This window comes from Anser anser (assembly GCF_964211835.1).
Source record: "Anser anser genome assembly, chromosome: 2".
Taxonomy (NCBI): domain Eukaryota; kingdom Metazoa; phylum Chordata; class Aves; order Anseriformes; family Anatidae; genus Anser; species Anser anser.
Window position 1 is genome coordinate 55984802 of NC_139721.1, and position 15234 is coordinate 56000035.

At 37.8% G+C, this 15234-nt stretch overlaps 1 protein-coding gene across 4 annotated transcripts in view; it reads left to right on the forward strand.

The window, feature by feature from the left end:
* CEP192 (centrosomal protein 192) overlaps positions 1 to 15234 on the forward strand; it is a 65797-nt gene that overhangs the window by 33884 nt on the left and 16679 nt on the right. For 3 of the 4 annotated variants that reach the window (XM_083826709.1, XM_083826710.1, XM_083826711.1), the window contains 10 exons: positions 178 to 354; positions 2257 to 2347; positions 5161 to 5337; positions 5847 to 6107; positions 6284 to 6402; positions 7334 to 7443; positions 9021 to 9162; positions 11449 to 11621; positions 11977 to 12100; positions 14877 to 14982. In XM_083826709.1, the coding sequence (XP_083682835.1) occupies positions 178 to 354; positions 2257 to 2347; positions 5161 to 5337; positions 5847 to 6107; positions 6284 to 6402; positions 7334 to 7443; positions 9021 to 9162; positions 11449 to 11621; positions 11977 to 12100; positions 14877 to 14982 (1480 nt within the window). Of the gene's footprint in view, positions 1 to 177; positions 355 to 2256; positions 2348 to 5160; positions 5338 to 5846; positions 6108 to 6283; positions 6403 to 7333; positions 7444 to 9020; positions 9163 to 11448; positions 11622 to 11959; positions 12101 to 14876; positions 14983 to 15234 lie in introns of those variants that run through there. The other variant, XR_014580647.1, reaches the window with a different exon arrangement.

A 15234-nucleotide genomic window follows, 5' to 3' on the forward strand; every position in this document is an offset into this window, starting at 1 on the left:
TTTAAGTTCTGTCATACTTAAAAGCTCTGCCATGCTTAGTAAAATAAAAGTGCATTTTCTCCTCAAGAAGGTAGTTTAAAAAGGCCTATCTACAGTATTTTTTTCAGTTATGTTTTATTTTCACCAGCTAATCTTGTTCTGTGATTGAGTTAAAAATTATTTAATTATTTTTTAAAGTGTTTTGAAAATCCTTGTTCTGCCATCTGGGCCTCAGTATGAAGTGGTGATGAAAGGTGAGGTGGAGTCTGTGGAAAATAGACCTGTGTCTACAACTGCCAGCTGCTCAGACATCCCACCCATTCTCTCCAACAAGCAGTTCATTGCTTGGGGAGGAGTAAAACTTGGAGGATCAGTGTAAGTAAAACTTAAAAAAAAGTGCAATATAATATAGAATATCATGCTATTTGCAGCACAACTTCTGTACTGTTCCTGTTCACGTAATAATCCACAGGTGATAAGCTAAGCTGTTTGTACACAAGTGAGAGAAGCAGTATATTACAAATTTTATTTTTGGACAATAAATTTTTGGAAACTAATTGTGATCTTGTTTAAGGCTTCTTTATTCAAGAGCCTTTAGTTCTTGTTTAAATAATACCTGATTCTGTAAGACTTGTGTGTAATGTAAGTAGAAATGTAATCGAAAATATTTTCCGGATAAGATGGAAACATTCTATTAGTTCTTATGACGACTTTCTCCTGCTAGAAATATCTGTTTTTCTTCAATTCATTAAGTCTAGAAGAATCCAGTCTGGTAATGACAGTCTGAATAGCACAGTCTGTTGAACTTCCCTGAATTTATTTGAATTTGATTGTGTTCTGATATTAAAACTACTAGTGATTGAGAATCCATTGCATCCCTAAACCATGATTATTTATCCTTCAGGCTAGTTCTTGTCTGAATTTTTATGTAGTTTCAAGATTCCAGTTTCACTATTCCAAGATTCAGTAAAACTTTTCATAATTGTTGAGATACACTTTATTGCTTCTTTTGTGTGTCAAGATTGCAATTTTTGCAAATCTCTGGACTTCTACTAAGTATTACTTTGGGGACTAATGCACTTTCGTACTAATACTGAACTTCTCAAGGAATCATAGTATCATTAAGGTTGGAAAAGACCTCCAAGATCATCTGATCCAACCATTGCCCTACTACTACTGTCACCCAATAAACCATGTCCCTAAGCACCACGTCCAACCTTTCCGTAAATACTTCCAGGGATGGTGACTCCACCACTTCCCTGGGATGTTACCAGTTACCATTCTAAAGTGACCCATAGAACCACTTCTGATAGATGTAGTTTTTTGTCACGATAGTGGATTTCTAAAATAGTAGTTTTTGTTGTTTTGTGTTTTTGGAATGATTTTCTCAACTCTATTTTTTGTTCATCCTGAAAAATAGTTTTGACTCTCAAAAACTATTAGGAAGCTGAACTTCTTAAAATTTTTGTTTCAGTAGTGTACAAAACGGCGTATGCTGCTGAAAACTGAGGAGAGGCTTTTGTCTCTCTCCCTCCTGTTTGCTCTAACTGCAAGATCCTTCCTCTTGTTTTTACCAGCTTTGGGGCTTATTAGATCGTTATGTTGATTGGTTTTTGACTCACTAAAGCAAAAAAGGCACTAGCTCCTCTTGCTGGAGAGTTTTCCTACCTCTGAAGAAGGATCTGAGTACTTGGAAGCCTGGTCAATGCCAGGACATATCAGAGGGGAAAAAATGCTTTTTGATCAACTTCATGCTGCCAAGTGGCCATAACTTGCTGTGGTACAATCCTATTGAAGAGCACATGAAAAGGAAACGTTATCCTTAATTTAGTTCTCTACCACTGTTCCAATGAATCTGGGTTGTGCTAGTTACAAGACTGCTTTTTGCATAAGTGAGTGGTTCTGGATAATCTGATAACATTTCTGTCTTAAAATGGTTTTCATTTTTTGAATTTTTAAAGGAATTTTGGTATTGACACAACTGCTGTGTTCTTTGATAGTTCAAGTTGCTATTTACAATACTTAAACTTCAGAAAAACTATATATATACACACATTTTTCTGCTGTATGAGGACCAACGTGTAATGATGTATAATGCTGTAAAGTCTAAGTTTGAGAATATAGAAGTAACTTTCTAGCTAATACATTCTGTTGTACCAGGAGGTCATGTTTTTTATGAAATGGCTTCAATTGTCCCATTTACATTGCTTCCATGAATAAATACATATAGTTAACTTATATCTGCTGCAAAGTATAACTGAATTTATATTTTTTCAGCCAGCAGAAGTTAACTCTAAGAAATAACTCTCCATCTGTGACTCAGCATTTAAGACTGGTGATAAGAGGCCAGGATCAGGACTGCTTTCAGGTAACCGCAAAGAAAATTTCTCTTCAGTATTTGTTATCTATCAGGATAAGTTTATAATAAAAATGTCAAAACTTGTCTGTTTTGTAGTGCTTGCTCAGTGGTAGCTAAGCTAGATTAGAAATCAAGTTGTAGAGGATCTCTGCAAATAAATTTCATCACAGAAAGTGAATTTTGGATTTGCTATTTTAGAATAGCAGCTCACTCACTAGTCTGTTTTCAGTCCAGAAGAGTTGAATGGGGTTAAAGGTTTAATATATAGTTATACTAGCTCAGTGGAATGGCACAATTGAAAATAGTTTGTCTACTTTGGATGGAATTTCACACAGTAAGCATATATTAAGATGGGGAAATATCTGTAATTTTCTGGCTGTCTTTTCAAAGAGATATTTTGGGTCATCATATGGTCTTGTACTGCACTGATAAGGATTTTGATTGCTCTTTTGGTCCTGTGCAGTGGTCGTGTTCAATCTGCCAACCTATGTCCCATTTCTTTATATTAGTGGATGTACCCTCAAGCTGTGTACAATTTGACTTGTCATGCCAGCACAAAAGGACAATTTCATGAATTAGGCTGTTATCCTACTCAGATTCTGTTTTACAGGTAAAGGATGTCTCTGAAGCACCCACTAAATTCTGGCAGTACTCTTGACCAGGCTGTTGACATAGCTCTTTGTGGCATTGCCTGCTTGACTGAAGGTGGTGGTGATCAAAATTGGAGTGGTGTTCCCTTTTCTGCTGGTGCTCTGTTCCATCTTGGCACCAGGACCTTGCTCATCTCTGTCTTGGGTTGACCAATCGTAACAGAGAGGAGTCAGACATGCTCTGAAATGTTGATAGACTTGTGACGCTGCTTGGCTAGGCATGTGACATATTTAATGTGCCAAATAGATTTTGAATTTCAGATTTCACAAAAGAGAAAATCTGTAACTAATGAGGCATCAGATGTCCTGGTAATTGTATGGAATTCTGGACATCAGAGACTGTTTTTTTTAATTCTGGAAGTACTGGAGATGTTTTTCCTGTGCTTATCAGCAGATTCAGCTCCCAGTTATTAACTGGTTCATCTGTAGCCTTTCCTTTGAAGGGTGGCTGGTTTTCTGTGGGTCATTGCTAAACTTATATTCATTCTCCAACAGTCTGAGAGGGTTTTAGCCAGTGTGGCTTAAGTTCCATTACTCCGCATTAAAGGTGATCTGGATGGAATTGTTTGGTAGGTTGTTGGTTACAACAGGAACAGAAACCAGAAAATCTCCTGGCAGTGTTAACTGCCAAAATAATTTTTTGTGCCTCTCTTTAATAACACTGTAGGCCTCAGTTAAGAGGATGAGCAGGTAGCCCAGGAGTGCATTGGCCAGTGAGGACTGTAAAAGAATTAACACTCCAAATAAATTGGAAACTGTGGAAACCAAGTTTTTTTCTTCTAGCTGGAGTCAGTAATTACACATTATTGCGCCCCTGCCCACAGTTTTTCTAAAGAATGCTTGAACCTGCTAAGTAGTTTAATACTTAATGCAGCTGAGACATGGCTGCTTAATTAAAGAGCTCATACTTGTGTCTGGTGTGCCTGTTCATTCTTCCTGAGTGACTATCATACGAGACTAATTGATAGAGCCAGAGGAGCAAATGGCTCTTTTACTGAAAGGAGTATTAGGATACCGGTGTCCAGCTGTGCTGAAACTTGTGAAGGGGCTGGTTAAACTGTTCTCACTTCTTTTAAAAGAAGTGATCTCCCAGCTCAACCTAAAGCTTGTGGTTCGCACTTCTATAGGACAAACTTCTGGTTAGACTTGTTTTAGAAAGTGTCCTTATCGGTAAGCCATCACTTTGGGTTAGAGTAGTTGGAGAGTTCTAGCAAGTTCCTTGCTGCTGTATCTCTGTAACCTTTTGGTGCCTTCTCAGAACAGTGTTCCTGTGACTGTATCTATACATAATTTCTTTCAAGATATTTTGAGAACTTTATTTTGAGCTCAATCAACTCAAAGTGCTATTTATTTATTTTCCTAAAATCAATGTCTTCACAGCTAAATTGTGGCTTCTTACAGACTTGATGCTTTAACCAAACAGGTGTTTTGTCTCTGGATCTTGTCTGTAGCTTGCTGTCTTTGCCCTGAAGTGCTTGTTCCTTTGTGTTTAAAAAAAAATAATAATAAAAAAAAAGTCAGCGACTAACAAGCTGCGTATCTACTTTGAGACTGCCCAGATGAATATGGTAGCGGAGCTACCCTGATAACCTTAGGGAGAGCTGATGCAAGGCTGCATCAAACTGGGGCTCGGTTTACAGCTCTTCAAACTGCCCTAGCACACCAAAGTCAATAACTGTTGGAGTGATCCTTCAGTGGTCCTTCTTGCAGGAAGGATTCCAGATTTACTCCAAGGGACTGTGTGTATGAGAGGGGTGAAGGAGAAACTTGAATTAGTCTTCAGAATTATTGTAACTATGGAATTTTTGTTATATAGTCCTCATAAATTTATATCCCTTTGTCCCCCAGTCTTCAGATCTGATAACTAAAAGCTTTAGCTGAGAGAATTAATGTAGCACTACTTAAGTTCAGCCTTACATACTGTATTGGGGATTGAAAGGAAGGAGTTCTGTGATCTAAACTGAGAGGTGCTGGTGTGCTCACTGTGAGAATATAAAGCATCTTGAACCTAATATTTTCTTTTAAGTATTGCAACCTTAAATATCTGCCATTGTCAACTTAGTTAATTCAGATTTTGATGAAGCTAATTTAGGGTTGTTAATGAAGTAAGTCTTTTTAGTATACACCTTTTCACCGTAGTTGCTTATTTCTGGTATCTTCTTTTTTTTATAGCTGCAGAGTATATTTGGATCAGAAGAGCGCCTAACTAGTAGCTGGGAACTCAAAATCCGTCCCAGAGAAGACACTAATATATACTTGATGTTTACACCTACTCGTGTAACTTTCTTCTTTGCAAAGCTGGAAATCAAACAGCTGGGGATTCGATCACGGCCAGGAATCAAGTTTACTGTAAGAGTCCTAACCTAAATTCTAGTAATTCTGCACATAGTTTTTTTCTGAATTTGTTGAAAGTATAACACTGTGTATCTATTTCTGTCAAAGACAAAACTTTTCAAGATATTCACGATGCGCATCTGTATACTTGTTAAAAGATTATACAGCTGTTACATTTTAGAATTTAAACGTTGAGCAGCCTTAACTTTGTATGCACTTTTTTCCATGTGTGAAGAAAGAAGCAAGATTTTATGTGCTATGATAAAAGTAGCCCAAGATTTTAACTCCAGAACTGCCAAAAATCTGAACTTCTTTGCTTTTATAGATAGGCCTTAAATTAATTTTCAATAGAATTTGAAACAAGTTAAATGAACTTAAGCTTCTTTATTTCTCGAAAGTCTTTTCAGTTTACATTTTAATCATTTTCAGCTGTTCTGCTGTATGTCTTTGTATAGTTTAACATGGTTTTACAGAAGCTTTAGTAAGGCTTTAATTTGAAGCACTGCTTTTTATTTTTTCCCCAGATACCTTTATCTGGATATGGAGGAACTAGCAACGTAATTTTAGAAAGTGTTAAGAAACTATCAGACAGTTACATGTTAACACTGGATGGATTATTGCCTTCAAGATTAAGTACAGTTTCCTTCCGCATAAGAAATACAGGTTCTCGGGCTGCCTATGTTAAAGCACTGTGCTTTGCAAACCTACAGACAAAAACAGTTATGGATCCTCAGGTAATGATGGTGTCTCCAGAGAAGTTTGTACTAAGAGAAGGAACATACAAAGTAAGTAGGCTACCTGATTCTGAATGTGTTATTGATTGATATAAATGTGATTAATGAAAATGTCTGTCTGACTGGTTCTTCATTAAATTCTCATTTAACTTTGACTTATATTTAGTACTAATGTTTGGAAAATTAAGACTTTTTTCCAAAATATGTTGTCTATTTATTTTTATCAGGTGATTACTGTAACATGGAATCCCATGGAAAAGGAAAATAACTTACTTAGAGCAAAGACATTGTTATCAACAGTGTGTTTTTTCTGTGGAGATGAAATTTCCAGGCAGCAGTATCGTAGGTAAGATGTACTTTGCTATTGTTCTGTAGAGAGATGTTTAATGAAATGTTAAAGCTAGAGGTTTATGCTGCCGCAGGTATGGCTTTAACATGCTTCCAAAAAGGCAAGCACAAAACAGCAAACCTTGATGACATGGGGAGATCCAGTAAGTCTTGCATCTGGTAGGCTGTTTGGCGAGGGGGCGTTGTTTGTGGTGGTTTGGGTTTTTTGTTTAGTTTACATACTGTAGCTACAATCCTAGGTAAGGGTTTTCTTTTTAATTTTTTTTTTCTTGAATTTGAATGTATTATCTTTGGGGGAGGATTTTTGCTTTTTTTTTTTCCATCGAGAATTGTCTTCTACTTTGGTATCCCTTTTTTCCAATACACTTGTAGATTTAGTTTTTAAAGCAACAATTCTACAGATTTCATTAGTGTCTGTTATGTTTTACCTAGCTTAAGTAGAGGCTATATTACTGTATTTATATTTGAATTTCTATAATGTCAATGCACAAAAATTGAATGGCATGCTCTGCGTTTAACAAAAGTGACTTGTGCTGTGTATGGTGTGTAATGATCATGCGAAATGTTGAAAATAGGCAGAGTTCTAAGGTGCTGGTGATCATCATCCAGTGCAAAATTTCATTAAGTGAATGAGTCTTTCACAATTGCTCTTAAATGTCATTCTCTGAAACTTTATGAAAGTCATTGTATTTATTGTTATTCAAATGAAGTATTAAACCTAGTTGAATTTAACCATATAACTTTCAATAAAAAGCTCATGAAATAGCTGCATGTGTGATCATTTTGATAGCAAATCAGCCTACCTTAGATATTCCAGAAATGATAAAAGTTAAAATGATGCTGGTTTCTTACAATCTTAGCCATCTTTTCAGACTGATGCTTCCAACACTTTGAATAATTTAATGATTCTGGTTTCTCATCTGTAACAGAGCTATGATGTGTGAACTTGAGGTAGCAAAACACATAGTCCCTGAAAACAGCATATTGAGAAACATTGTATTTGATGAAGAATTTCAAGGGGAACAGCTTGTGACAGAAGGTAAGCCTATGAACTTTCAAAAGAAAAATGTAATACTGTACTGCAAATAAGCCTTTGAGGAGGGGTGCTGGAAGAGTAGCTCTCAGGGAAACAAAGTAGGTTTTTCTTGCTCTTTGTTAACAGTGTTATAAACTTAAAGCCCTTGCTTGCCTTCTTGTCATCCCAGATCTATGTACTAACATTAGCATTTGAAACAGTGCATTGTCAGTTTGTCATCATGGTGCTCATTTGATACATCAGTGTGGTATATGTAACAGTGCCATTAGACTAGGCAGCATGCGTACTCCTAAGAGAACTAGAATTTTACAGGCATTCCTAAGTGTCAATGCCATTGGGGCACAGGAGCATAGAGGAACAATGGCAGGTGGGGGAGCCCAATAATATCCTGCCCCTGCTGTTCCCATGGCCATCAAAGAACAATCAGCCTGTCTCCACAAGCACGAGGAGCTCAGAGGCAGGTGGCGAACCCCAGTAATGTGCTTGAAGAAGGAGACCTGGCCTCTCCTAGGGCTGTCCCAGGGGAGCCATCAGCCTCATGGCCCCGTGCAATGCCCACAGTGGGTCAGCTGGAGAGGATATTGGGGGATCACCTTCCAGACTGAGAGGGGTTACTGCCGACGGGGCGTGGGACGCGTGGGCTGAAGGTGAGGGGCATTTGAGGAACAAACAACTGGAATTCAAGGAACAAGGTGTGTGTGGAGAGAGAACAGAAGTTAATGGAGTAGAAATAATGGTCATCCTATAGGATGAATGTATTTCCATGCTGAATGGCATTACATATGGCAGAATAAATAAATAATTTGCTTCCAAAATCACATTCTGATAGACATCCTTCTGAAAGACTTGGCTTTGTTAACAAGTTTCTGGTTGCATGTAAATTTTAACTAAAAGTGCTTCTACAGTAGTTATTACTGTCTTATCGTTACTGAAGTGCAGATGTGTAGATTTGCATACAGTTATTAACAATTTGCCCTGGTATCTACTATTCAGCAAAAGCAATAATGGATCAAATGTATCTTCTGTGAGAAATGTTCACTTCTTCATTCTGTCCATTTAACATGAAGTGGCTTAAAGCAAAGGAGTAAACTTTGACTAGGTTATTAATAATTTTGATGAAACAATTATTTTTAAATCATATGCTGACATTTCTGGGCTTTTGGATATTTACAGGTATAACTAAATAACGAGGCATTGGATTGAATAGATTGAGTAATTGAAAAATAACTTCTCTTAAAAGTTGAGTCTCTATGAAGCCTTTGGAATTTATTAATTGTATTTGTCAGGGTAAAAGAAGGTAAATTTTAACTTTAATTGGGTGTAGAATAAGATTAGTATGTACTGTTTGCATAAAGGTGGAAAATAGGCATTATTAAAAAGTTAAAATTTTTGTGTATTTATATTTGTTGCATCTCATGTTTATGTTGATTTGTGCCTGGTAAGTAAACTTGTTATAAGCCATTTTTGAACTGTAATACGTTAGCCAACAGATTATTAATTAGGATTATATCCTAAATCTCTGTGCAATTTCTGAATATTATTGATTTGTTCTTACTCGAATTGGTCTATTATTCTTATAGTGTGCGATATCCCACGGGGGACAAGTGACATCCGTCTTTTCTATGCAAATATGCGAAAAGTCATTCTTACTGTGGTTGGATGTTTCGTTTTTGATCGGGATGGTTTCCAGCAATCTCCTGGACGTCATCTGGAATCAAACAGGTAATGTAACTATAAGGATAACTTTCAGATAATGCCCAACTGAAATGTGGCTCCTTTCATTTGAAATCATGAAGATTTTAATGACAGTAATGGAAAACGACTTGCTCCACAAGTTAAAGAGCTGCCTCTATGGTGAGAACGGCCCCAGTGAATATATAGGTGGTTCTTCTCATTGTTTTTCTCTGTAATCCGTTAAACTATTATGATAACCTTTAAACTATTCCTTAAGTTGACATCATAGACTGTATCTGCAGCTTCCTGTTCTTCATCTGATTAAGCTTTTCCTGTTGGTCCTACAGGACTATAGCTACCTCATTCCTTGTCAAGAATTTTTGATGTTTTGTGATGGAAGTAGTTTATATTCGGAAGGATTAGTGGCTTTTTCCTTGTCCAGCTCGTGTGCCAGCCTGTCAATGTAATGTATGCTATAGCTCATCAAAAGAATGACTGGTGCTGAAGCTTCCTCTCCTGACCAAATGAAGTGGTCTGTTACTGAGGATTTCTCTGGAGGATTGGCAGAGACTTGGTCTTCAATTTGGGTGTGTTATTTTTATTTAGATAGGTTGCTATAGCACTTGGAGCCCTGAAAACTGAAAGATCCAAATTCTTAAGATAGCATAGCATAAAAACAAAATACATAAAAAATAAATAAGGGTTAACATTAACGCTATGAAGAACAAATTAGCATAGTTGGTTCTTGAGTCTTCATACTTTTTTCCCCTCAAGATCCTGTAACTTAAGTGAAGAAAGGATCCTACCTAGTCCTGATTAACATCTATTTAGACACTTTAACATTTAACACTTTAGCATTTATTATTAACAGTTAATTAACATTATTAACAGTTTAACATTTATTTACACACTGCCTTGGAATCACTTGTGCATGTTGAGCTCCAGATGCTGAACACTTTGGCCTACTTGACAGATTTGTAGACTAGCAAGGTGTTTGTTGGGCACAGTGGGATTGTGAAGATAGAGACTGGAAACAAGTATCCACAGCAGCAAGTAGGACACTTTTCAAGCCTTTTTTCCCCCTGCTTAATAGCCTTAACAGTTCTTCTAGTTTTGAATTTATTCACTGGCTAAGCATCATGAGGATCTTCACTTTCCAAGTAAGCTGTAATTCTCAGAAGAGATCTGTTAACTACTTATATGACCATTGTGAAATCCTGTGTCGTGGGTGTGAATTGGCTGCCTTTCTAATTTCATCACTATCTTAAGGGATTAATCCATAGGTATTAGTTCTGTTCTAAGCTGTGTGAGGATTCTCGGAAGGCTTACAAAATAAAAGTAGACATATTAGGGAAAAGAGCGACATTTACATAACACTATATGGAGCAAAAGTTACCTATTTTTCCCTGAATTGCTGAATTCTGCTTCTATTTTACTATTTAAAATCAAATCTATTGCGAGTTAAGCTTTTAACTTAAGAAAATACACCGAATCCCAAAATAGCAACTTCCTAGCTTTTGTATATGACCTTATCTGCCATGTTTTTTGCAAGCAAAACTGTGAAGTTCTGGATCATAAGGAAGCATGTGTTTGGAGCATGATTGGAGCATGTGTTTTGCATTGAGAGGCTGAGGCAGCTGGGTTAGTTTAGCCTCAAGCAAACAAGGCTTTGGGGGGGGGGGGAGGTGTCGGGATTTTATCCAAGTATATAACTACCTGATGGGGAAAGTAGAGAAGAGAACCAGTCTTCTCAGTGGTGTTCAGTGAGAGGTCAAGAGGCAATAGGCACAAAATTAAATGCAAGAAATTCCATGTAAACATAAGAACTTTTTTTTTCCTGTTGAGGGTGGTCAGGCACTGGAACAGGCTGCCAGATAGTTGTCAAGTTTCCATCTGTAGAGAAATTTAAAAGCTGCCTGGACCGACCTGCTGTGGCTGACCATGTTTTGAGCAGGTTGTTGGACTAGTTGATCTCCAGAGGTCCCTTCTGACCTCAGGTATTCTGTGATTCTGCTAAAGATAACTTGCACTGCTTCGTTTCTCTCTGCAGTGCCTTTTTAATCTAAGTATGTATAGAGAAAGCTATTTACTTTGCTATCACCTCAAGATAATTGTTTTAGTACCTTATATTAAGCCACTTCTAAACATCCAGGGAAAAAGCTGCATCATGATTTAGCTGCTGACTTCATTTTTTCAGCTGAGATTTAAACTGAAAACACATGTGAAGAGCATCTTATTTCAGTATTAAATTTTGAAAAATATTAAAAGTAGGCTGTTAAAATTACTAAGTTATTTTCATTACTACTTTTGCTTAACCCGATCTTATTTTTTCAGATCTGAGAACTCTGTCAGACATATCAATGCAACTTTGGATGTTCTTCCCGTTAAAGGACCTCAGGGTCCTCCATTACCTGTAAAAACTGATGATCTTATTCAGAATCAAGTAGATGTTCAACAGACTTGGGCTGTTAAACCTGAACACTTGATTTTGACATCTCCTTCTATCAGTAAGTATTTTCTGAAGTTAATAAAACAACATTCTAGTACTAAAATAACTGTACTACTTAGTATGTTTATGTTTGTAAATGTGGCTTGAGCAATAATCTTGCTTCATGTAATGTTGCACCTGAACAATAACCTTGGCTTGAACAGTTGTGGTTATATTGTTGGGGTTAAGGTGTTGTACGTGTTTTGTATACCTATAATACTTGATACATTATTACAAATATCTTAAAGCATTTTGAAGGTAAAAATAGGGCAGAAGGGCAGAAGATGCTTTATCTTAATCGATGCATCTCAGACTTCTGGACACTACTGTGTTTTTTTACATGTTAGCTGTTTGTAGTTGCCTTTGTTTTACAGGTGGAACAGCTGATACTGGGCATGTACAAATTGTCAACCATTCTAATAGGATGCTGACATTTGAGCTTTCATGGCCAGCTCACTGCCTTACTATAACCCCACAACATGGAGTTATTGAACCAGAGTAAGTTTCTTTTCATAGTTTTCCTTTATATGTAAAAGTGTGGTGAGGCTTGGAGTGATTTATTTTGGTGGGCTCCATGGCCATGGTATAGATATTGTCATCTCCCTCAGCTGCTCCTTGTAAGACTTGTTCTCCAGACCCCTAGACATGCTTGAGCACCTCCATGTCCTTTTTGTAGTGAGGGGCCCAAAACTGAACACAGTACTCGAGGTGCGGCCTCACCAGAGCCGAGTACAGGGGCACAATCACTTCCCTAGACCTGCTGGCCACACTGATTCTTATACAAGCCAGGATGCTGTTGGCCTTCTTGGCCACCTGAGCACACTGCTGGCTCGTATTAAGCCGACTATCAACCAATACTCCCAGGTCCTTCTCTGCCAGGCAGCTTTCCAGCCACTCATCTCCCAGCCTTTAGCTCTGCTTGGGGTTGTTGCGCCCCAGGTGCAGGACCCGGCACTTGGCCTTGTTGAACTTCATACAGTTGGCCTCAGCCCATCGCTCCAGCCTATCCAGATCCTGCTGCAGAGCCTGCCTACCCTCGAGCAGATCGAGACACGCACCTAACTTGGTGTCATCTGCAAACTTACTGAGAGTGCTCTCAATCCCCTCATCCAGATCATCGATAAAGATATTGAAGAGGACTGGCCCCAGTACTGAGCCCTGGGGGCACCAGTAGTGACCGGCCTCCAACTGGACTTAACTCCATTCACCAAAATTGTAACTGCGTTGGCCGGGAATCGAACCCGGGTCAACTGCTTGGAAGGCAGCTATGCTCACCACTATACCACCAACGCTGTGCCCTTGGGCTGAGGGCTGTCTGAGGAATGATTTTTTAGTAAGACAGAATTGAAGACAGCATTAAAGAAACTTTTTTGTATTGCGTAATTTTAAAATGTATTCCTTTCACTTGAGAAGAATGTGTTGAAAACCTAACAAGTTGTGTCAAAGTAAGTAGTCTGGATCGAGAAAGGAGGTCTGCAAACAGGAAACAGACCTGTGGGAACGGCTGACTTAAGCATGGCAAGCTATACTTGCCTGTTTTTCTGCTTTTCATGACCATCTCACTGCAGTGCTAAAAGCAGTTGTGCCATTCAGGCAGAATCTTTTATAATAAGCACTGTGATTGCTGGAGCTGTGTGGAATTCTTGAACTGATTTAGCCTAGGAAAGAAGGTATGATTCCTTAGTGATAGCGAAAGCAAGTCCAAAGATGAAGGACTGCCTTTGCTGTGTTCGAACATGTCAGATCAAGCAGGCCGCCTCCTGTTTCAGCTTGACTAAAACTCTCAAGTTCACTGGAATGTGATTGAGGCAACCTCTAACCTGTCTGAATGTGGAATAATGAAGTTCAGAGTCCCTACCGACTGTAGGTCGGTTGGTAGCGCTCGAAGATTTTCATGGGGAAGTGTCTCAGTGCTGAGTGTTGGTAGGTGCTGTGAAAGGAGATGCACTTTTGGAGCAGGGAATGTTGGAATCGGGAAAGACCGCAAGAGTGTTCTTCAGAAAGTGTCTCTGGGGCTTCCCTTATGAATAAGGTTTGAAAGGGTGGTTAGGCAAAATTTTTCTTCCCTAGACTGCTCCATTCCACAGCAATGAAAGCACTGAGAGGTAGTGTCGTCAGGCTGAATATGATCTTTGAGACGCATGTGGTTTGTGACTCCACGCAAATCGGATTTGTATATGAAGTTTGCAGTAGATGTCTTGGCTCCTATCAACTTCTCCTTGACAATGGAATGGTTTGTGACAATGGGTAACTGAGACAGTGTGTGTACTTATTAAGTCATATTCTCACATACACAGCTTGTATATGAGAGAGGGGGAGAGTGTAAGTACCATACATGTAAAGACTCTGAAAAATGCTGAGACTTTAATAAAAAAAAAAAATCTAAAATGTATAGTTGCAGTTGCTCTGTGTATATAGTGATTGGCTATGCCAATGAAAGGCTTCCTCCTGATAGAAACTAAAATCCTACCCATTATTTATTGAGACAATTCTGTAAGGATATATGAACATCCTGATTTCGTATTTTAAGGCTGTTGATGTCTGTTTGACAGCAGAAAGTACCTTTGTTGCTTTCTTTCTGCTCTCTTTTATATTTAAGACTTTGCAATATAGAATATGGAACATGTAAATCAGAACTTACGTTCTCACTGGTCGAATGACTGGGTTAGGTTGTAACTGCTTGGGAATGAGTTGAGTGGACTCTCCAGTTTGCGCTACCCGGAATAATCATAGAAACCACTGATAACTTTAAAAGCATTTTCGTTTTTTTTTTTTTTTGAAAATCAGTGGTTCTGAATGGGAGGAAGGAAAGCAAGTTGCTTATCTAAAACTAGAATTGGTTTCTAAGATATAATTTGTGCAGTATATGTTGAACAGTAGTTTCCTTGTGGACTAGCATCGAAGCTTTATTTTATCTATTTTATCTGATTCATGTAGTTTTATGTGGCCTGACAGGGTGTATGTGTTAATGATAAATAATTTTTTCCCCTCTGTCCCCTTATACAACCATCAATGACAAGTTCATAAAACTTGTTTACAAAACTTAAACTTATAAAACTGATTTATAAAACTTGTTATTGTTAATCTTCTAATAACTAAACCTGAATAGTAAATTGAATACCCAAAAATCTTTTTGGATAAAAAATAAAAATATTTCTAGATCATCTTCACTTGTTTACTATCTTAAAAATGCATTCTTTCTTGAGCTAGTGAGCTCTATTTCAGATGCTCAATCTAATATGAGGATCATACTAACTTTTTTTCCTTTTATTAGGAGCCGTACACTAATTCTGGTGAGTCCTAATCCATCACTTGCCACGAAGCCTTCGGTAATTCCTTGGAGTGGGCTAATCTATATCCATTGTGATAACGGACAAAAAGTACGTGGCTTACTTGAGAGCTTAGTTTGTGACTTTGTTTTGCTGCATAAGAGCTAGTAATGTTGTTAAAATCTTTTAGATGTGGAGCACAATTTCTGTAAACTTGATTCTCATTTAAATCTCCCATCTACCCAATCTCCCCAAATTTGTAAAGTTCACCTTTCAAAAAGAAAAAGATCACGTTTTAGGAACTGAGATTCTTGTCTTGGTTCATTCATCTCTAAAGAAGTATTGTAAGGTGAACACTTAGAC